This window comes from Sardina pilchardus, chromosome 8 (assembly GCF_963854185.1).
Source record: "Sardina pilchardus chromosome 8, fSarPil1.1, whole genome shotgun sequence".
NCBI lineage: Eukaryota > Metazoa > Chordata > Actinopteri > Clupeiformes > Clupeidae > Sardina > Sardina pilchardus.
In genome coordinates this window covers 26384169-26407879 of record NC_085001.1, presented here as the reverse complement: position 1 = coordinate 26407879, position 23711 = coordinate 26384169, and the positions used below count along the sequence as shown (strand labels likewise).

The following is a 23711-nucleotide window of genomic DNA, read 5'->3' as shown; positions in this document are numbered from 1 at the left end:
GATATTTACTCCCTGTCTCATAGACAGCTTGTCATGTCTCCACTTTAGTTCAGCCCTCCAACTTTTCATGCACTAAAATAACTCTTTAGTCACTTCACATGATCTATCTAATACACTTATTTAACATGGTGGACAACTGCATTAAATGTTTAAAAACTGGGGAAAGATATGGGCATAAACGCTAGGTCAAATTCAAGACTTCCTCGGTGGTTCCTTGGTGGAATGAGATCGTCTTTCTAGGGGGTTAAGATTATCTGTTTCTTATGCGTTATGGTTTGGCTATTGATTGAATTTACGTTGTTTATTGTTGCTGTTCTCTTTGGTCTTGGTAGTCTTATCAACTTTTTAAAATTGTTTACTGTGTTATTTGTGTGTCGCCTTTACTTGGATAAAAGCGTACTCAGCTTTGATCGAAGATACAGCCAAAGATTCTAGAACAGAATCTTTGGAAACAACTAATCAGGAAGTGCATGCAAGAATAAGAGTAACTATGGTAACCAACGTGTGCTTTCAGCCAATCACGAGCTGATCTTTTCAGCATAGGTTCTCCATAGAGACGCGCGACGCCATCTTGACTTCAGAGAAGTTCCATTTTTCATACGTAGCTGGCGCGCGCTCTACAGAGTAAACATCGGCGATATGAGCAGTCAAAGCTCCCGAAATGATTTTGCTGGAACAACTGTTAACGGCTCGGACGCTGCGGTCCCTGGGAGAGATCGAAAGTCAGGTGGCGGTGTTCTAAAAAAGCTGAAATCGCGAAAAAATCAGCCAGATAGACGGCCTGTTACGGAGGATGAACTACGGGCACTGGGGAAAGACATTACTCCAGACGGTGTCCTCGGGCTTCGCTCTGTCACCCGTGGTAAATAACTGTTAACTTAAAGTTGTGTACTTTTAGAAAGCTGTTCCATATCACAGTTTATTTTTTATGGAGGGCATCCTTGTTTGCAATAACCAGTATTCAGTCAATGACAGTAACTCCAATTGCAAGCCGTTAGGCAAGTGGCTAGCAAGAATAACGTTGAGTTAGCATAACGTTACCGTGAGATATAACGTTAAAGTTTAATCTTGCTGTGTAACGTTAGATGTAGAGGTTAATAATAATACCACTACACTAGGCTTTGGTGAGGAACATAAGTGAAACGTTGTAAAAACCCAAGCTAAGTCGACACGATAACGGTACTAAGAACATTGCACATTCCCAAACATTTACTATTGTTATTTGACCAGTTGTCACCGTCTGAATAGCTTGCCATGTTACTGCATTGCTAGTTTAACTTTCATCATGCGTGTTAGACAAGTATGAATTTCCCCTTGGGGATCAATAAAGTATCTATCTATCTATCTATCTAGTATTCTGTACTGCCATGTCAACCTAACCACGTATGTCAATGTAATGTAACAGACAGCTGCGGTACCAACATTAGTTTGTGTCTCGCCTGCTTTTAACTGGTAAAATACATCCGTTCTGTTTTCACAGCTATCTGTGTCCAAGCCGAAAGTATCTTGTAACTGGCGAATTTAGGGCCCCTTCTCTTCTTCTTTAATTTATTGGCAGATTACAACTCTTTAGTGCTAGGGCTCCTTCTCATTTCCCTTCCATTCTTACGTCCTGGCCCCTCCCCCTAAACAACCACGCGAATGAAACGAGTAGGGAATGCAGTAAGGATGGAGAAATCAATAGGTTCATTCTAGTTTATGCAGCCCTGCACTGATATGGCTGAACGTGATGCACTGGACTTGCTTGAATTGGCATAGTGGATGGCATGCTGAACATTTTTGCAAAACACCAGCAGAAAGTTCCAGATATGCGAATGAGCCTAAAGACAGACAGATATGAGATAAGATATTCTGCACTACACATCACTTTTAATAATGATGTTGTAGGTCTAACCTCAACTCTTGCTGTACTCTGTATGGAATTAGGAATTATTGGTGCGTTCATAGGGTCTGGGAGTAATGGGAAAAACATTTTATCCCAGTGGAAAAGTTCATATTAACGGCACATCATGTGGGGACCAAAACTGGGATTCTAGGGGGAAATTTTGCTGACAAAGTTTCCCTCTTAGGGACTTCTCATTGCTTTGACGTCACTTTGTAGTTCAATTGTAGTCCATGTGGACTTTCAATGCCAACTGGCATTTTGTAGTTTTTGTCACTTGAAAGATGCATGTCCTTCTTTCATCAGCACCATGACGGCATACTTTTGAGCAAATACAGTTGTTTATGTAGGATTTATGTGCGTTCACATGTTTTTCCCGTATTACTACTGTAAAGCGCATGAAGACTCACCGTTGATAGAACAGTGTCATTACTGGGAAGGTTTCCATTATTCCCAGACCCCATGGACGCACCATAATCATTAAAACATTATTGTAGTTTGGTTGAAATAATGGATGGCATTTGTATGCTGAACAGACTCAAAAACAGCATGTTAAGAAGTTTAAATTAGTTCAACCAATGTCTGAATTTAATTAGGCTACTTTACGTGTACATTCGTGGAATGCGCAGAGCATATTGACCTATACCAAAGCGGTCATATAGATTTCAACTGTTCATATAGGTTTTACCGGCCAAGCTGAAGACATTGGTGTTTATTGAAGTAACTGTAGGCTAAATCATGTCCCCTTGCATTTTGAATACAAGGTCCATAGTCAGGTGCCCCACTAGAAATGCTGTTGCATTTTGCTTGTGAAATTTCTGTAACCTTCATGCCCCACTTGCAATGTGTTTGCCCCCCAGTTTGAGAACCACTGCCGCATAAGATGGATCAACAGCAATGCATCAAGAACTTCAAGTTATTTTCTACTGTCCGATTCAGTTGGTTTACAGGAGCATCTTTTCTTTTTAGTTGTTTTCATGTCTAAGCCTACTTTGTAATAGGCCCAGAGATGTAAAAGTCCGGCCTCAGAAAGTAAAAGTCCTGCCATGGATTTGTTCTATGATTTTCACTAATGAGCTGATCTACCTGACTTAAAGGGACACTTCACCGATTAGCATTAAGCTTTGTATCTTTAGAAAACCATTCATGTTTTTGAATGGTCGTGCATCATTCCCTCAGTTTGCCTTGAGATGGGAGAAATACTGATTTCAATGAAACCCATGAATAGGACTTCCTGCTTTCAATGATGTAAAATGATGATTTTTATATCATTGAAAGCAGGAAGTCCAACATTGAAATCCGTATATCCCTTTAAGTGTTGTGCTCATTAGTTGATCATCAGCTGATTAAGTGAATGGTTGGAACAAAAAACGGACTGGACTTTCACTTTCTAAAGCCGGACTCTGAATAGGCCTAGTTCAACATTACCTTGTTGTACTATAATGACTGTCTCAACTCCACTTATCAGATTACCTTTGCAAGCCAGAAGACAACATTTACAACATCGACTTCATACGCTTCAAGATTAGAGACCTGGAAACCAATACAGTGCTCTTTGAGATTGCCAAGCCTCCGAACTGTGGTAGGTGGTGCTTTTGTGTGATTACACTACAGTGATATCAGAACAGATACTCTGAAGAACCATTAGTGCTTGCTTACCTGGCAAGTTTGAGCATAATATTCTACACCACATATATTCCACACACACACACACACACACACATACACACACCCATCTCTCATCTCTCTCCTCTGCACATACCGCTTTGACAGACCTGTTGGATGAAGACGATGAAAATGGAGACATTGATTCCAGTGCGGGGCGCTTTGTGCGTTATCAGTTCACCCCAGCGTTTCTCAGGCTGCGCACTGTTGGAGCCACGTGAGTTCTCAGCACTGTCATACGACACATGCAGGAGGGGCCACTCGATTCATTCACAAAGTAGGCCTACCCAGAGCGGTAGATAAAACAGAGTGGCAACACACAAGAGACCGTGGAAAAAAATGGCAGCGCTGTCCCATGCCAGTTTCCGGGTTATGGGAGTTTTGGAACTATTAACAGCCAATCTCTCGGTCATTAGTCATTGAGTTAATTGATTATACACTCCAGCATCCAGAAATGCTTCCCACCTTTCAGCGATTCAGCTATTCAGCGCAGGTTTTTTGGAACTTTTGATCATGTGGTGGCGACATCAAAGATGGTCACAACTCTCTTTTTCTATGGTTCTGGGCCTACCTATCCAGTTGGCCTGTTTCATTAGTTATTCATTTTTATGACCAACTAAATGCAATAGAGGCCAGTCAGAGATGGTTTATAAAACGAGACGATTCATTTGAGGGTAAATTCTGGTTTCATTGTGACATAGGGTTCGCAACTGCCACTCCCCTTTAGGAGGCAATCGGGAGGTTTGATGTCAATGTATTTCTATGCGAGAAATAAACCTTATCTCGGATTATGACCATTCCCTTAGCCCTACATTCAGCAATGCAAGTAACGAACCCATATTCTACAAGGCACACGTCTTTCTAACATTCCCACATTGAAATCGTATTTTCCAGCAAGATAAATACATAGAAAAATAACTTTGTTCGCAATCTGTCTCTGTCTCCGCTAATAGCGCAGGCCGCCTGTTATCAACAGCACAGTGCTTTTGCTGCTTCTACACCGTTCTACACTGATTATTTTGTCACTGATCACGCCCCTTTAGGAGGCAGGAAGTGGTGCCATTTCGTTCCATGGAAAAAAACCTTTATGATTCATCTTCGTAACTAGACAATCTTTGGGCCAGTATAACATTTTAAACTAAGACTCAGTGCTAAGATCTCCATGTAAATGGTTATTGTCTGCCCTGTCTGCTAATTAAGTTAGCAACTTTGTTGGTTACAATGCAATTTCCCATTGCCAACCAACTAAGTTGCTAACAGGTTAGCAACTATGGTTTTGGGAAATGCACCCCTGATTAGTAAATTCTTGCCCTTAACATTTCTGTGTTCCTTCTCTGTTCCCATCTCCCTTTAGGGTGGAGTTCACGGTGGGAGAACGCCCGGTGCAAAACTTCCGGATGATCGAGAGGCACTATTTCCAGGATCGCCTGCTCAAGAATTTCGACTTTGACTTCGGCTTCTGCATCCCCAACAGCCGCAACACGTGCGAGCACATCTACGAGTTTCCACAGCTCCCCGAAGACATGAGTGAGTTAAGCTAGCGTTGATACACTATAGGTTAAACTTCGGGTGTTATAACCGTGGTCGATATCACTGTATTCCTTTCTCTTACTGTTGTACAAGTGCTAATCGATTTGTAAGAGTACTTCACTTACTTCCTCATTACCAATTGCCGTTTTCTCTCTGTTTCTGTCTCCTCAATGTTTCCCCCCTCCCTCTCCCCCTCTCTCTTTTCTCAGTCCGTCAGATGGTTGACCACCCATATGAGACTAGGTCAGACAGCTTCTACTTTGTGGACAACAAACTCATCATGCACAACAAAGCAGATTATGCCTACGATGGAGGTCAGTAGTGTCCAGAGACCGTGGAGCAGAAAGCAGTTCGTCTGCATGGTGTGGACATTTGGGAGGACCTGCTCCATATACACACACACACACACACACACACACACACACACACACACACATACCACCTGCAACACACGTAACCTCTTACCCACATCCAGCTCGGAATGGACTCATGTCTCTCTCTTATTCCCTGACGAGTCACCTTAAGCGGACCTACCTTCTGCCTTTCAAAGATTTGAATCTTACTGTTTCTATAGCAAGAAAAAAAATCTCTCTTTATTTATGATTCCTACATATGGATGTTTGGTGCCGCTGGACAAAATGTATAATGCCTTTTTTTTCTCTAATGTTTTTGTTTGTTCTTGAGCGGGCCTAAGTCAGATTATGCCACATTCCAACTTGAGTGAGTGTTTGTGTGCATGTGTGTAGGATGAGTCTGTATTTGTGCTTTTACTCTTTGGGGTGATGCTTTGCATCTGTTAAGACTGCCAGCACAATGCACTGGCTTAGCCAGGGAAAGAGGGTTGTAGACGAACCACCAACTGTAGCAGTCAAAGGAGACAAGGAGAGAAAGTGACACAGAGACGGTTGATGGTGAACCCATAGCATTCTCAGAACTCTGAGAAAATAAAATCCCCCACAGGGTAACTTAAGGGTTAGTACTTTATTCTGGTATACTGCCTGCTCTCCAACTATACTCTGGACCCTATGCAGACCATCTGATAGACCCACGTATTTTGTAGAAGAGAAAACAAGACACTACATGTGAAACGTTATGCTTAATACACATGCAAGGATGTGCATGTTTTGATTAATGGTTTTGTGTACGCCTGAAATATGAGGTGGACTGGTGGACTCAGATTTCATAAGACAGCACTTCTGTGGCTCCTGCCTTGGTGTTTCTGGTGCCATGGATCATCGAGATTAGCCGAAGACCTCTCAAGTGTCTTGTCCTGAACTAACTTGAGTGACAGCCCTCTCAGAGCCTGATCCAGTGGTGCATTGAGGACTGAGGCTTAGGTTGTCATGGCGCCAGCATCCATGAGGCCTTTCACTGTCAGAGGCAGCTGCATGTTCAGTGGGACCCTCATTACAGTGTCACCAGCAGAGAGGGAAGAGAAGTGGGCAGCATGTGCATCAGATAGTTGCAGCCATGCTGGCTTCAGGACCAATTTCATTTATCAGAAAGGTCTTGTTGTGCAGTTATTGTTGTTAGATATCGCTGTTTTATGCGGCTAGTTTGTATAAATATCAGGAACAGTCCTGCCATACTCTCTCATGTTTTGGCATGGTTCACATTTTTTTGTTGTTGTTGTTTTACTTGATTTTATGAAACCTGACCACTCTGCAAAGCACCTGTAGCAAGCTTCAGCTAAACTGTGTGCACATTGGTTCCTACATGCAGGTATGCTGAGCACAGAAATAAACTAAGTGTCCTTCGGATCCACAGGGTGAAAAGTCTTCTTGTCATTGGCAAATATTTTGTGCCACTTTCCTGCGTGTCTTGGATTCCTGCTAGGGTTGAAGGTCTCCACCCATCTTTGGTTTTGTGTGTGTTTTGTTTTTGTGAAACAGCACCCTCGGATTCAGTTAATATATGATTTCCTTGTCATTTTAATGAACGGATCAGGTGTGCTCAAGACGGAGACCCAACAACGTTGTGCGGTGGGCTCCTCTGTATGTAGGAACAAACATGAGTGAACAACCAGCATCAAAGTGGAGAAACGTTTGATGGGTTCATGAAGACCTTAGTTTGTAGTGACAAGTTAGCATTTCCACAAGACTGGACCCATCACACTTCACAGACAGTGAATCTCTGGTTGAAGAAGTGAAGTGAATTCACCACAAAAGCTTTGCTTTGTTAATACAGACATACTTGATGCGGATGAGATACACAAGGGCATCCAGATGATGTTCACAGTTGAGATGTTGAGAGACCTGATTCAGTTTGACCTGCATTGATGTCTGTCTGTCACACTGCGTGTCAGAACAGGATCTTCGTGACCTGTGGAGATTGGGCTGCAGTACAGCCGCCTCTCACAGTTTGGGGTTCAGATAGCTACCCCTGGTTCAGAGTTTTATTGACTTTCTTTTTGTACTATACCGTTACATAGTCCCTAAATGTTTCTGACATTTTTCATAATGGTGATTGATTAAAAAGTAATTCATTTCAGGTAAACCTGGTAATCATCGAGTTGTTCAAAGATGGCCATGCACATTCATTCTTAACTCAGCCTATATTTCTAAGTGTACATATTTTCCACGGATGTTGGTTTGTGTGTTTGGCCTATATCCTCCCTCCAACTCTGACTGCCTGTACACTAAGGGGACATTTCTGTGTTTGCAGTGATGCTGTGTGTGTGAGTGTTACAAGTCAGCTGCAAACTGTATGTTTGGTCGACCATCTCCTGTAGAAATATATTTGTCTGTATTTAAAAAAAAAAAAAAAAAAAAAAATGTTACACATTTCTGCCTTTGTTGTGTGATAGTACAACTAAAAGCATGGAGAATGATTGATTGGTTGATTGGTTGATCGGTTGATCGATTGGTTGACTGATGCTAAATAATGGCTGCCGATGAAGGACCGAGTCCCTGTCAGGTGACCTGGTGCCTGTTGATTCGTCACCATTGCGTGTGAACTGGAAACCTCTAGCATTTCATGATTTATTTTCCGTTACTCATTTTCGCTTTGTTTATTTCGTTATCCACTTGTTTTTTTTTCTGACTGAATTATTATGTTTCTTTGCAACAACAAACTACCATTATTATTGTTACATGTTTATTTTTTATAAGCCTGTATCAGGACAATTATCATGTTAATTGGTTGTGCACAGTGGCTTTCTGTTCTCTGTTCTGTTCCGAGTTCCTCAATATGCCTATGGGTGTTTTTGGAGATTTAAGTCCTTAGTCCCTGCCTATCTCTCTGTGTGGCTTTCATCAAGCAGGTGCAGTTGACAGGAGCCAGCAGCGCAGGAGTGTACAGATATGGGTTGTTTATCAGTGTTGTCCATGTTGTTAGGCCACTTTTGACCGGTTTGGAGTGAAAATACTGTCTTTTGTTTCGGACATTCACATTGAGATACGGTTTTGGTTTCATTTTGCACCAAAAAGGCCCATGTGACCAAAATCCCCTCATCATGTTACCCGTTTGCCTGTCTGAGCGTAAGGGAATGTATGAAGATGGTTCCTTCGCTTTTGTTTGGTCTTTGACAATGTCTGAGTTGGTTCATTTTGATGCCCTGGAGGAAAATAAATGACTCATTTCATAATGTCATTGCCTTGATTTGTCTCTGTAAGAGTTGTCTTCAAATTGAAACTGTTCTTTATAAACATAACGACTTGCAGTACATTTGATCAGAAACAACTTAAATGATTCAATTAAACATGAACCACAACTTTATGTCCTTGAATGACATCCAATGCTTGCAAACAAAATTAATGTGTACACTACATTTATATATGGAAGATAATACATTGTTTTGTGACTGCCAATATAGGTTATTGTAAAGTTTAGGCAAAGCAGAAAGTAACGTAACAGTTTATCCACAAAAAAGCTGCCATCTTTGCCCTTAAAGAGATCCAGTTTCTTGTGATTTTTCCTATGGGAAAATAACATGGGAATTTTGAATAATTGCATCATGAATAATTGCATCATGAGTCTGGTGAAACCAGGCCAGTGATTATGGTGGTCCAAGCAATGTCCTTCAGCGGGGAAAAGTTGAAGGTCAGCGCTGAAAAGGAACATGGTTCGCTTGTGTGTGTGTGTGCGTGCGTGTGTATGCCTGCCTGCATGTGTGTGTTTTTATGTGTGTGTGCCCGTGTAAATTTAACAGTAAACTATTTAAAAGTTGGTAATACTACATGAAGGAGAATAGCAATATTATAGATAAATATAGAATTATGTGGCACAAGAATTTCATTGTTCTGCAAAGTATATATGACAATAAAAAACTTGAACTTGAATAATAAACAACAATGCCAATTCAACAACTTCATGATAATAACTAAATACTATAATATACAAACCATAATGCAGAAGAAAAGCTTAACAAACTAAGTGCACGTTGAACAGATATGCCTTTAGACACCTCTTGAAATATCCAAAACTATCACAGGAACGGAGAGCAATGAGCAACTCATTCCACTAACACGGAACCACCGCAGAAAAGAGTCTTGAATTTGAATTTGCGTTTATGGCTGCTGGTCAACACCACTGACGCTCATCAAAATACTGCAGCAATGGGCGGTTGTGGTTGTGGATATACATCTTGAACATTCAATTAAGAGAGCAGGGAGCAGATCCAGTCACTGTAGGCTGAAGGGAGAGAGAATTGAATAGCCACTATTTGGATGCCCTCTGCTGGAGAATGCTGTGTAATGCTCTTTGAGCAAGCACTTTCACAGACCTCAACTGTCAGACTCGGTATACTTGTATGACTTACTGGATGATTTTAATTCAAAGATGGCAAATATTTGAGTTACATTGCTCCATTAAAATTCAAGCGTCACTGACAAATAGACAGCACAATGCAAACAAAATCCAGCGGTTTAAATCCTAAAGAGAGTGTAAGAAGACTGAAAGAAAATGTTTCAAAAACAAACTTCTGATCCATAAAAGATGTTCAATAAAGCAAGACCATCTTTCTTCTCATCATCAGGCTACACACACACACACACACACACACACACACACACACACACCTCAACTAATAAAAAAGAAAGAAAAAAAACCCAGTAGGCCTAATATTGAATGCCATCACACAGAGTTGTTATCCTGCACTAACAATTCCAGTGTATTTCTTGGCCGGGTCCTTGGCCAGAGAGGTTTTAGACACTATTACACAAATGTGGCATAGATGGTTGACCTGACCCTGTGGTTCATCCTGATGGTTGACCCACCCTACATGTTTTGGATGCCCTCTGCTGGTGAATGCATACGACTGTAGAACTGGACAGTGTGGGTGCATTCGCTATGCTATAGCTAGCCTACATATAATCTATGAGTGAATTACCCACCTAGGGCAGAACTGGTAACATTTTAACACATTTTAACACCACTGTAACCAAATGCTTCAGGTAGAGCTATCCTTTAAGGTTTAGTGAAATCGAAATGAGCGAGCGAGCGCGCACGGGGCAGAGGCGGAGGTCGCCTTGGTCACACTGTTAAAGGGGCAGTCGGTCACATGTTTGTTTATACATTTGTCCAAAATTGGTTTTAGTAGCCTATTTCAAGTTGCATTTATTTATTTATTTGCATTCCAACTTAAAAATTCTTTGCTTTTTTTTCTTAATGTCTGTATTAGCGCATTTCTTGGCTAATTTTCTACCAAAAGCCTACAATTTAAAGGCCAGTTAACCTAAAAAGCTTCGGGTAAAGGTGAAACCGAAACTCTTTTTATGGACAGACGGACGGGCACTCCATTTTGTTTGACATATCAGGAAGAAGTAGCCAAAACTAAACTTAAACGAAGTAGCTTAACAGGTAAGAATTGTAGATCTAAATGTAGTTGGCCTTGTATGCAATCAAACGTTGATTTATTTGTTTTTAGAAAGTGGGTGCAGGGGTGATGATTTGTCTGATGCATTCATTCGGTTTGCATTGTGGCTCCGTCACTTTGATGTTCACATCAGAATAAAACCAAATACAACATAGCTACAGGACTAGCTTAACAGATTCTTTACGATTATTAAAAAAGAAAGTAGGCCTAGAACTAAGCCCTTAATTATTTGACCGTTGAAGCCTATTTCACGTGTAGGACCTACACGGATGAAGGGAATTCGTGACGTTGTTTGCGGAAATAATATAGGCTATGACAGTTTATTGAATTTTGACCCATACAGGTGAATTAATAAAATCAGTGGCCTAGGCTAGAGTATATCCTGCACATGATTTGAATGATATCAGCCGATATTATGTATTAGCCCCCTAACCCAGCTGTTGTGTTCAGATTAATTCAGGCCTAGGCTACACTATGTGAAATTTCCGCAACCATGTTGAAGAGGGCGATATCACTCGAACCATTCACGTCAAAGAAAAGGTAGGCAACTTACATTCTTTGCACTTTAACACAATATAATTGAATTCATGGTTCTCGGCTTAGTCACATTTTAAAGGACGTAGCCTATGATCCTGTCACATTCTGTCTTGGGAAATGCTGCCTAATATTTTTGATTTCACACGTGTTTTTGTACAAATACAAATACAAATGTGCAACAAGCTTTGATGATCATAGTTTCCCATGTTTTTTTTGTTTTTTTTAGACTGAAGCAGGAAAGACCAGACTCACCGACACCCAACTGTCCAAATGTGTGAGTATTAAATAGCCTAAAACATACTTTTAGTCAAGGTCAGCTGAGCAATTTTTTCAGATTGCATTGATTTTGTTTTCTTTTTTTTCTGCATTATATCATAGACTAACCGGGTTGGCTTCATTGTTCAAAATAAAATGTTGCTACGTGATTATTATATATGAATGGGACATGAATTACCATGAATATGATCCAAGAGTCACCTGAAACATCCTTCAAATATTACCCAATAATATCATTTGTAAACATGGACACTTTTTCAGTTGTTTTCAGTTTTTATTTTTCCAAAAGTGATGTCATTACACAAGTCCATATGAACAATTAAGTTGTGATTTCAGCCTAAAGCAGGAGAAGTCAGACTCACCAGCACCGAGCTGTACGTCAAAGGATATACCTGATCACCTTAAACAAACCTTAATACTTGACTCAAGGTGAGTTCAATTTGCTGATTCACTGAGATGCACCACTGTTGTTCATTGATAAATTATGATTGTGGTTATGTTTATAGTTACTGTATTTAGTAGACATGTTGTCTAAGCAGTTACTTACTTTCTTGAATTTTCCCTTGGGGATCAATAAAGTATCTATCTATCTATCTATCTTCCAATATATTACAATACTTTACAGTTGAAATTAACAGTAAACAGGTGAAAAAAGTTGTGAACCCTGCTTTAAGGAAAAAGTTAGAATAACAAAAAGGTCAACAACTAGGGTAAACCCTAGGCTGGTGATTTGGATTTCACTCTGCAGCTCAGGCTGGAAACCTGCGCATCTATCTCTCCTGCTTCCTGTCCACGTTTGCCGGGTCTCATCACAAACTGGCTTTTCCACCAGGCGCACCCGGATCATTGGTCTGATTGGTTGAATGACTATCCAGGCGTATTGAACTATGCCCATTGATCATGCCTCTTGTGCAGAATTAAAGTGCAGACTAATATTCAATTCTTAGGCCTACCGAAGACCAGTATCCACTCGAAGGCAGAGGACAAAACATGTAGAGCAAAACATTTCCAATTTCTTCATTCCCGCAAGAGTTAACACATGTGCGATAGCCTAATTTAAAATCCACATCATAGCCCGTTTACGGAGAGCCAGTTCACTCCAAATTAAAGACGCCGTTGTTCAGTCTTATTCAAGTAACTTTGTCATATTTTCTGAACCCTGCCTGGCCGCCACCGGCGATTTGGATTCCGCCCGGCAGCTCAAACCTGCACGTCTCCTGGCTCTGCTTCCTGTCCACAACCTTGGGTCCAATCGCAAACTATCTTATCCAAAAGGCGCACCTTGATCGTTGGTCTGATTGGTTGAAGGACTACCTAAAAACAGTCATCTGAACTATGTCAATTGTTCACGCCTCTTGTGCAGTAAATAAAGCGCAGACTCCCCAGACTAATGCTCAATCTTAAAAGATTGAGATTCGTATGGTGATAACCAGACTTGACACTGACTCTCTATGTTCGATTACAAGTAGGCTACATGAAGCAGGTCGTTTAAAAAAAACCCCGTCTCACCGAGAGTGTAGCGCAATTTGCAAGACATCCAGATCCAACGCTCCCATTTCAGATGCACCAATCAGGCCAGGGGGTATCTAACAGAGTGTCCATCACTGCTCATGCACACTTATTTCATAGCCATAGTGGGTCTATGGGGCTACACGGCCACATTTGTCTCTTTCACCAGATCGTTGTTGAGAAATCTCCGATTTAATTGTAGTTTTTACAAGTTCAACATGAGAATTTGAGAGTTTGACATCTCTGTTATACAGGTAGCTATGGCATCTGAATCTTTTTCCGAAGAGGACTTCACCTGTCCTGTGTGCTGTGACGTCTTCAAGAACCCTGTTGTCCTCTCCTGTAGTCACAGCATCTGTAAAGCCTGTCTGCAGCAGTTCTGGGAGAGCAAAGGGTCCAGAGAATGTCCAGTCTGCAGGAGATCATCAAGTGATCATCCTCCTTCTAATCTTCACTTAAGGAATCTGTGTGAGATATTCTTACAGCAGAGAAGTCGGAGAGCTTCAGCAGGGTCTGAGGTGCTCTGCAGTCTGCACGGTGAGAAACTCAAGCTTTTCTGTCTGGATGATAAACAGCCTTTGTGTGTTGTGTGCAGAGACTCCAAAAAGCACACTGGCCACAAATTTCACCCTGTTGATGAAGCAGCCCTTGACCGTAAGGTAAGATGGTTTTTTTTCATGATTATGATTACAACACAACATCACTGTATCCACTTGTAGTAAATTAATTGCACTAGAACAGGACTAGACGCCACAGTTTGCAGTAATATCAGTTTTTTTTTTATTCCAGGAGGAGCTCAAGATCAAACTGAAGCCCTTACAGGAGAAACTGAAGACCTTTGAGGAGGCTAAAGTCACCTGTGATCAAACAGCAACACACATCAAGGTGAGTCCCGTTACATGTTACATACAATCTGTGGAGAATGTGAATCATGTCAGATGGACCTGTCATCTCACTATTGTAGTTTTTACACATTGATGCTGTACATGTGACATAAACACACCTACCATGTCCACCTGGGTTACTGCAACTATACAGTTTATTGCATAACATCAGTGGAGATGTGAATCTGTCATTTCAAAGTATTCTTCTAGGAACTGAATGTGTTTTTTACTACTGTGTTTGCAATGGCTTTTAACTGTTGCTTACTGTTCTTATATAATCCTTAAATTCCTATTCATGGGTGGAACAAGGTAGTTCAGTGCTCAAAGTTGGAACAAAATAGTTTAGTACTCCTGGATGGAAACCCTAGAGGGAAGCTTTTACAGCACAACATGTTACCCAGATAAACTGTAGTTTTGCTTTTTGTAGTGCTTTTATTATTTGGCTCCTCAGAGCACTGAAGGAAGTTCCATTGAATGGGCCATCTCAGTGTTCAGAGCTTTTTTACGATTTTTTTATTTGAACTGCAAAAGAAAAATGATTGACTGTCGATGACCACAGGTTTTTTAAGCTTCAGATTAACGTCTTTCATGTATTTCTGCAAGTGGTCTGCTTGCTTCACTTGTCAGCGGCGTCATGTTTCCCTGTCAGGGATTTCTTCATGAACTTCTGTCATGTTCCATTACACCTCTACTGTACCTTTGCTCTGCACTGTTGATGCTACTGTTTGTCTGTTTGGCTGAAGTAGTGTTTTGCAGTGCTTATTCTCTATGACTTCTCCTGCCTTACCACTGCTTGGATTCATTCGCTCTGCCTAAAGTTATTTTCTAAACGAATAAACAACATTATTTTTTTTATTATCCAGACTCAGACCCAGCACACAGAGAAGCAGATCAAGGAGGAGTTTGAGAAGCTTCACCAGTTTCTACGAGATGAAGAGGCAGCCAGGATAGCTGCACTGAGGGAGGAAGAGGAGCAGAAGAGTGAGATGATGAAGGAGAAGATTGAGAAGATGAGCAGAGAGATTTCGTCTCTTTCAAACACGATCACAGCCATAGAGGACCAGATGGAGTGTGCAGACGTCACATTCTTACAGGTCAGTGTCCAAAGTGGCATACAGTGCCCTCCAAAAGTATTGGAACACATGCTTAAAGTTAAATATAAAATCATCTTTTGGAAATGTATCTTAATGCCTTAAATGAAACAATGAGGAACTATTCAACCTTTAAGGACATTAATTTTCTTTGTGAATGAATAATGTATTGTAAATAAATAAAGGGGGTCATAAGTATTGGAACGCCCATGTTAAATTCCCATAGAGGATTTTTATTTTTAAAGGCCAGTTATTTCATGGATCCAGGACACTATGCACCCTGATAAAGTCCCCTTGGCCTTAGGAATTCAAATAACCCCACATCAACACTATACCCTTCACCATACTAAGAGTTTGGCATGCTTTATGTCAGTTATTAGCTGTTAGCTAATTAGCTGGTTTAATTCTCATTGAGCTCAATGCAATTCAAACCAGCTAATTTAAAAATGAGTCTGAATGCACCCTATTTATTATTTATTAAAGGTATAACTCTTGGAAAAAATGATGAAATCACCACTCTTGGAGGATGTTCATTCAGTTTTTTTTAGGAAAAGACCAATTGCAGATGTGCCTCAAAAAATATTTTTATGTAACAGATGAACATTCTGTCTCTGTGAAACGTAGCTCAAACATTACCAGAATAAATGCAATTAATTTGTCAGGTGCAGGACAAATATGGAATCCCTTAATCCTGAGAAAAGAAATATAGAATCACAAACCTAAAAATGTTAATAATAATAATCAGTAAATTTGATTCTGGATGAAGAGCATAATTAACTGACATTTATAGTTTGTTCATGATGGCTTTGAGTGGTTTAGTTTAAATACACAATTGAATTGTGCTAATGCAAGGATTTACGTATTTTATGTTTTGGTTCTTTTTTTCTAGAACTATAAGAGCACAGTGGAAAGGTGAGTGATCTGCCTCCTGTCTCTCTCTTATCTCTTCTCTGTGGTTCTGAACCCAAACCCACAGCAGCACTGACTCCTGAATGTTATTCCAGAGCCCAGTGCACACTGCAGGATCCAGAGACGGTTTCAGGAGCTCTGATCAATGTGGCAAAGCACCTGGGCAACCTTAAATTCAGAGTTTGGGAGAAGATGCGGAACATTGTGAATTACAGTGAGTACACACACACGACACATACAGTACACATGTATATAGCCTGAAAAGTTGCATATAAAAAAAATAAATCATCACCATGTCTCTTCAAAACACATGCACACATACTTAAGAGAACACCAATAGTGGAGTCTCATTTCAACATAGAGTGTGTTCATTAAAAGGGTGTCACGATTCTCCAAATCCTCGATTCGATTCTATTTTCAGTCTTTTTTTTTAATATTGATATGTAACTCCAGCAAAAATGGACCTAAGGTGTTTTTCTGAATGAGAATACATCACCTAAGCTGTGGAGATCAAGTACAGAACTAGCAAGACTCTTAAGAGTCTTACGATATAAATTCCGGGTTTGCAAACTACATTGTTGGTGTTTCTTTTTATGTATTGGGACCCAGCGCAAGCTACTGACAAGATTTTACACCGTTTTGAACAACATTAGTGGTTAAAAAGTGCTATTTTGAAAGTGTTGCTCGCCACCCCTAGCTAATCCACTGTTTGCGATTTTGGACTCTTTGGAGCTTTTGTCAGTGCTAGTTATGTAGCACAGAAAAACACAGCTAAGTTGATGTATTTTCTTTCAGAAAAAGACTAATTGGTCACTTTCGCCCAAGTTACACTTTAAAGAGTCACTTCACCCCATAACTCCACCCACTTCACATTTCTGAAAACGGCTTTCAAAATGGGCGAGACGTTCTGAAATTTGGAGAGAGAGTGCAGCACTGTTGCAACCAATCAACCATGGTGATTTCGTGTCAATCTGGGAATGAGTGCTGCAGACATGGCTTATCACAGGTAGGCTAATCAGGGCAGCAGGTGTTGGGGCGTTTCAGTCCTAATTTGTAACGACCCGGTGACGTAGTGTCGGACTAGAAGTGCAGGACAACGTCAGCATTCCAATAGTATTTTGGACCAACATGCCATGGCATGTTTTCAAACGGTAGTATGCGCGAGAGACCAATATCTCCAATACAAAATCAGACGAAATGTTACTTTTGTCGAGAAACACGATTTTTGTCAATATTAACCCTGGTAATAGTACAGTTCACCACTTATGATTATTTTCAATCAATTAACAGCTCAAAAAAACTATTTTAGGGTGCAGTGACCCTTTAATGCATTCCTCATGTTCTTACTTTTTTTGGCCTATACGCTATACCTAATCAGGAGGCTTTTCATTTGGAACCACTTTTTAATTTGAAACCTGTTCCAACAAGGAGGTTGTTCACAAAACAAACATTAAATGTGAACATAGTGAAATGAAACAGCACATTATGATCATTTAAAGGGACCCAAGGTTAGTGTTATCAATGTGCATTTTATGCCTGTCATTTTTAACTGTAACAGGATACCTGCGGGGTCACAAATAACTTGTAACTTGGTAACAACTCAAATTTTTGGACCACCTATTGTAAACTATGTTTGATATCTAAATGCATTTTAATTTGCAGTAGCCACCTCAGCTCCCAATGTCCATCAGTCTCCAGCTAATAAAATACAGTTTCTTCTACGTCCCCCTGCAAATGTTATGCCAACAAAGGTATGTTTCAATGGTTTATGGCTATGGGTTTATGGATAATGTATGTTTTAATGATACAATTTTATATCTTTGTGATGTCTAGGACGGAAGCAGCATAGCTGAAATGGCACCAGAGAAAGGGTTGGATCTCAAAGCCCAGTTTGCTAAAAGAAATGGTGAATGGGACTGTGATGTGTGCTGTGTCAGGAATGCATCTTCAGCTAATCATTTCTTAGCCTGTCAGACTCCTAACCCTAACGGTACAAAAACGGAGGAGACATCTGAAGAACCAACAGGATTTCCTCCAGCAAAAGGGCTTACGTTTGGCACTGCTGGAGACACTGCAAAAGACACTAGCACTTCATCAAAAGTATCATTTTCCTTTGGGTCACCTGTCTCATTTAATTTCGCTCCACTTGGGAATGAGTTTGGGCCTAACACAACAAGCAAAACTACAGTGGATACCTCAACAAAGCTTTCATCATTTTCATTTGGCACTGGATTTGGTGCTCAGTTTGCTAAGAAGGAAGGGGAATGGGACTGTCCTACTTGCTGTGTTAGAAATCCGGCCTCTTCAGGTAGCTGTGCTTCATGTCAAACTCAGAACCCATCAAGGAAAGCTTCATCTTTTTCATTTGGCACTGGATAAGAAGCTCGGTTTGCTATGAAGGAAGGGCAATGGGACTTGTGGATGAAAATCCCCTATTTTCCTCCAAGCCCAACTCATTTAGCTTTGCAGACCTGGCAATATCTCAGGAAGGCTCCCAGTTTGGCCAAAAAGATCCATCTCAAAGGGGAGCAGGTGAGCAACTTTTCTCTGCCCTTCAGTCAAACCAGAAAGCAGATACCTCTGTAGATCAAGATGATGAGGATATGTATGAGACTGAAGACAATGATGGCATTCAGTTTGGGCCAGTTGTCTGAGAAAGTCCTTGAGCTTTTCACTGGCGTGGATGATGAGGAGGTCCTTTACTGTCAACATGAGTCTAAACATTCTTTACAGAAAGGATAGTTAGTGTTGCTTAATGTGTGTGAGTGATATTATTTTTGGTCAAATTAGAGTGGCAATATTACCAATCAGGAAACTCCATTTATGAAGGCAAGTTTGAGGTCATGCACAGAGGTCCAGGCTTTTTGTCCATGGCAAATTGAGGGAGAGACAACAATTCTCAGTTTTTCATCACTGTGAAGAAAGCAGAACACTTGGATTTCAAGCATGTTGCATTTGCTTTGTAAAAGATGAAAACTTGGCATGAAGACTGAGAAGCGCAGTAAAAAGATTGTCATAGCTGATTGTGGACATCTGTACTGTACTATCTTCCTTTTCATGGGGTATTGCGCTCATTCTTTCTTTGTCAATTTCCCAACCAGATTTCCTTCTTTAATTCCTGGTCGATGTATAATATACTTTTTGTTGACCTTTTTTTTTATTATCACTAAATAGTCCCAACTAAAGCTAAAAGCAAATCTGCCATTGGGTTTTGTATAATGATTCTTGGGTTCTTTCCATTTATTTAATGATGTGTGGTTGATCCTGAAGATGTGTTGAACTTTCAGTCACAACACTATATGCATTATATATTATATATAATCATATTATTTGTATTCATTCCAAAAGTAAATTTTGATCTGTGTACATTTGTATGGTCTGTCAGTGTTCTTTGTTCATTCTCTAAATATGTGACCATTCAAATCAGTTGCTTTGCGCACACCGTTATTTTGAGGAAATCCACAATAAAAAAACTTCCGGGTTAAAATGTTGAATTTCACATTTTCGCATAATTCAACAGTACACAGTCTACAGTTTCATATCGTGAACTAATTTCACTGAAAAACATATGTCTTGACTGTTAGACCCGGCGAAGATTCAACACATTTGCAGTCATTCCAGTTGTTCACGTGCTGCTTAAAAAGGTGATTTCTCGTCTTCTGGCATATCATAGCAGGAGAACCATGTCAACTTTGGATGCGGTTAGCTTAGCGATAGTTTGTGTATACCCTAGATATACATATCGTTGGAAAGCTTAGTTTATGGCTGTTCACGTGAGCACAATGACTTTATTTTGTAAATGTTACCGAAACGACTGGATTCGCTTTGCAGGGTCACATACTGTATGTCACTCCAGTCCACTGGATGTCAGTTAAGAGAACATTTTGGACAGATTTTGGCATGTAAATAAGAGATAATAGAATGGAGACACATTGGGTGCCTCTCATTCGTCTTTTATACATCCTCCCTTCCTTCCTCAGTCCTCGTCCTCACTGATCTAGTTAAAGAATAATGGTCTATCCCGTGTTAGTTATAGATAAGTGGGAACGAGCCTGGAGGATCGAGGAGAGAGTTCGAGAGGCACCCATTCTATTGGTGTATTGATGGCAGTTTGACCTGTGACCCTTGCTCATGTGTACTACATGACCTTACACAGTTAAATGATACTCCACTCAGCTCTTTTACGAAGAGAAGAACCAGAGACGGTTTATAAAGCGAGACGAGTCATATATGAGGGTCAATCCTGGTGTCCCTGTGATGTAGGGCCACTCCCATTTAGGAGGCAAACGGGAGGCAAACGGGAGAAATAAACCTTATCTCTGATTATGACCATTCCCTTAGCCCTACATTCAGCAATGCAAGTAACGAACCCATATTCTACAAGGCACACGTCTTTCTAACATTCCCACATTGAAATCGTATTTTCCAGTGTGATAAATGCATAGAAAAATAATTTTGTTCACGACCTGTCCCTCCTGACCTGACCTGCTAACAATGCTAACTATGCTAACCATGCTAACTAGCTAACTTGCTAGTGAGGACTTTTATTTTGAAACATTTGTGGCTAGGGTATCCATGGTGCCCACTATCAGGAAAGAAGAAGTTACTGCAGTATAATCATGTTGGTTGCTATGGAAACGGTCATAAACACTTAATTTTAATGGTTGCTATGTTGGTTGCTAGGTACATGGAGGTTTCATTTAGTTGACTGGAGGCATAGTTGATGATAACTGACAGTTGGAATGGTTGAACAGTTAATAGTTGAGTAGTTTCAATGGTCAAATGATTTAATAGTGTATTATTGCAGTGAGGACTTTTATTTTGAAACAGTTGTGGACAGAGGAAACAGTTAACAGGATCTGTAGTCTTCACAGAGAGATTGTATGCTTAAAGCCTGAGACAGAAGGTGCCTCTCATATAACGTTTACGCGTCCTCTCTCGCTCCTCACTGATCTACATAAAGAATGATGGAGCGGCAACAATGGGATAGTCTAGCCCTTCTTCTATCCTTCTTTATGTAGATCATTGAGGATCGAGGAGCGAGGGAGGACATATAAACGCTGCTTGAGAGGGACCCACAGTAAATACTTTAAAAGTTGTATGTAGATAGTCTAATTAATGTTGATAGACAGAATGTTTAATGGATGTTGATAGGCAGATTGTTTAATAGATATTGATTGACAGTTTAATGGTGGATGAGTGAATGGTCTGAAGAAGATGAATGGATAGAAGGTTGGATGGAATGTGCCTTATATTCTTGTTAAGAGAGACACTGATACAGCTCTCTGAGAGTAGTTGACACAGGTGTAATCAATTTAACTGGCTAGTCTTAAGAGAGCCAGAGTGTACTCTTAAAGCCTGAGACAGAGTAAATAATTAAAAAAGTTGAATGTAGATAGTCTAATTAATGTTGATAGACAGAGAGTTTAATGGATGTTGATAGACAGATTGTTTAATAGATGTTGATAGACAGTTTAATGGGTGGATGAGTGAATGGTCTGAAGAAGATGAATGGATAGAATGTTGGATGGAATGTGCCTTATATTCTTGTAGAATGGAGAGACACAGCTCTCTACTGAGAGTAGTGGATACAGATACAGGTGTAATCAATTTAACTGGCTAGTCTTAAGAGAGCCAGCCTGAGACAGAGTAGATTGTTTAAAAGTTGAATGTAGAACGTCTAATTGATGTTGATAGGCAGACTGTTTAGAATGGGTGGATGAGTGAATGGTTTGAAGAAGATGAATGGATATAAAGTTGGATGGAATTAGGAGGACTTATTTTGATACTGTTGTGCACAGAGGATACAGGGGAACAGAATATGTAGTCTTCAGAGAGATTGCCTGAGAGAAACTGACAGTTGGTGCCCAGGTGGCTGACCAGCTGGAGTAAGATTCTAATTGCTGCCGTGATGTCATAATGAGCAATGTTAAGTCTATGGGGGAAATTGTAATAGTTTTTAACTAATAGTTTAAAAAGTATAAAAGTTACAAAGTTGAAAAGTCATAGCACACATGTCCTAAGTAAGACCTACGTAACGCAGTTTGAATGAAGTTTCTACGTTAAACGGTTCTAGCTGATTTGCGTGCGTTAGAAGAAGAACTAGAAATGCAATTCCAAGGAATTACCAGTGCATGAAAATGCAAAAAAAATGTATAGATAGATAATGTAGATATGGTTACTAAGGTGTAGCTAGGGTTAACATGGTGGTTGCAGAGTTTAAAGGAAGCTGATAGTGTGAAGGTAGACAGTTTAAAGCTGAAACATTCCAGTTCTAACTTAACTAATGATTTCTATTCATGTTAAAATGTTAACTATGGTAACAATGATAACCAGGTTGATTGGTTAACTTAACTACTGATTTCTTGCAGTTATGGTAAAAATGTTAACTATGCTAACAGTGCTAATCAGGCTGATTAGCTAACTTAGCTAATGATTACTAGCAGTTATGCTAAAAATGCTAACTATGCTAGCAATGCTATCTATGGTAACGATGCTAACTTTACTAACAATGCTAACCAGGTTGATTAGCTAACTTAACTGATGATTTCTAGAAATAATGCTAAAAATGCTAACTATGCTAACAATGCTAAAATTGCTAACAATGCTAACCAGGTTGATTAGCTAACTTAGTTGATGTTTTTTTTGCAGTTATGCTAAAAATGCTAACAATGCTAACCATGCTAACTAGGTAACTTGCTAGTGAGGACTTTTATTTTGAAACATTTGTTGCTAGGGTATCCATGGTGGCCACTATCAGGAAACAAGAAGTTACTGCAGTATAATCATGTTGTTGCTATGGAAACGGTCATAAATGCTTAATTTTAATGGTTGCTATGTTGGTTGCTAGGTACATGGAGTTTTCGTGTAGTTGACTGGAAGCATAGTTGATAACTGACAGTTGGAATGGTTGAACAGTTAAGTAGTTGAGTAGTTACAATGGTTAAATGATTTAATAGTGTATTATTGCAGTGAGGACCTTTATTTTGAAACAATTGTTGACAGAGGAAGTAGTGAAACAGGATCTGATTCTGTAGTCTTAATGAGATTGTATGCTTAAAGCCTGAGACAGAAGGTGCCTCTCATATAGCATTTACGCGTCCTCTCTCGCTCATCGATCCTCACTGATCTACATAAAGAATGATGGAGCGGCAACAATGGGATAGTCTAGCCCTTCTTCTATCTTTCTTTATGTAGATCATTGAGGATCGAGGAGCGAGGGAGGACATATAAACGCTGCTTGAGAGGCACCCACAGTAAATACTTTAAAAGTTGTTTGTAGATAGTCTAATTAATGTTGATAGACAGAATGTTTCATGGATGTTGATAGGCAGATTGTTTAATAGATATTGATTGACAGTTTAATGGGTGGATGAGTGAATGGTCTGAAGAAGATGAATGGATAGAAGGTTGGATGGAATGTGCCTTATATTCTTGTTAAGAGAGACACTGATACAGCTCTCTGAGAGTAGTTGATACAGGTGTAATCAATTTAACTGGCTAGTCTTAAGAGAACCACAGTTTGCTTAAAGCCTGAGACAGAGTAAATCATTTAAAAGTTGAATGTAGATAGTCTAATTAATGTTGATAGACAGAGAGTTTAATGGATGTTG

At 40.0% G+C, this 23711-nt stretch overlaps 1 protein-coding gene and 1 pseudogene across 1 annotated transcript; both read left to right on the top strand.

Annotated features, from left to right (window-relative positions):
• The first annotated feature begins 587 nt into the window (after positions 1 to 587).
• Positions 588 to 8663, top strand: unc119.1 (unc-119 homolog 1). The gene is made up of 5 exons (XM_062543423.1): positions 588 to 862; positions 3351 to 3464; positions 3656 to 3764; positions 4902 to 5074; positions 5287 to 8663. The coding sequence occupies exons 1-5, from the start codon at positions 640 to 642 to the stop codon at positions 5397 to 5399; spliced, it is 732 nt and encodes a 243-aa protein (XP_062399407.1). The 5' UTR covers positions 588 to 639; the 3' UTR covers positions 5400 to 8663.
• Positions 8664 to 10804: 2141 nt separating this feature from the next.
• Positions 10805 to 23711, top strand: part of LOC134089102 (histone acetyltransferase p300-like) — a 34197-nt pseudogene continuing 21290 nt past the window's right edge.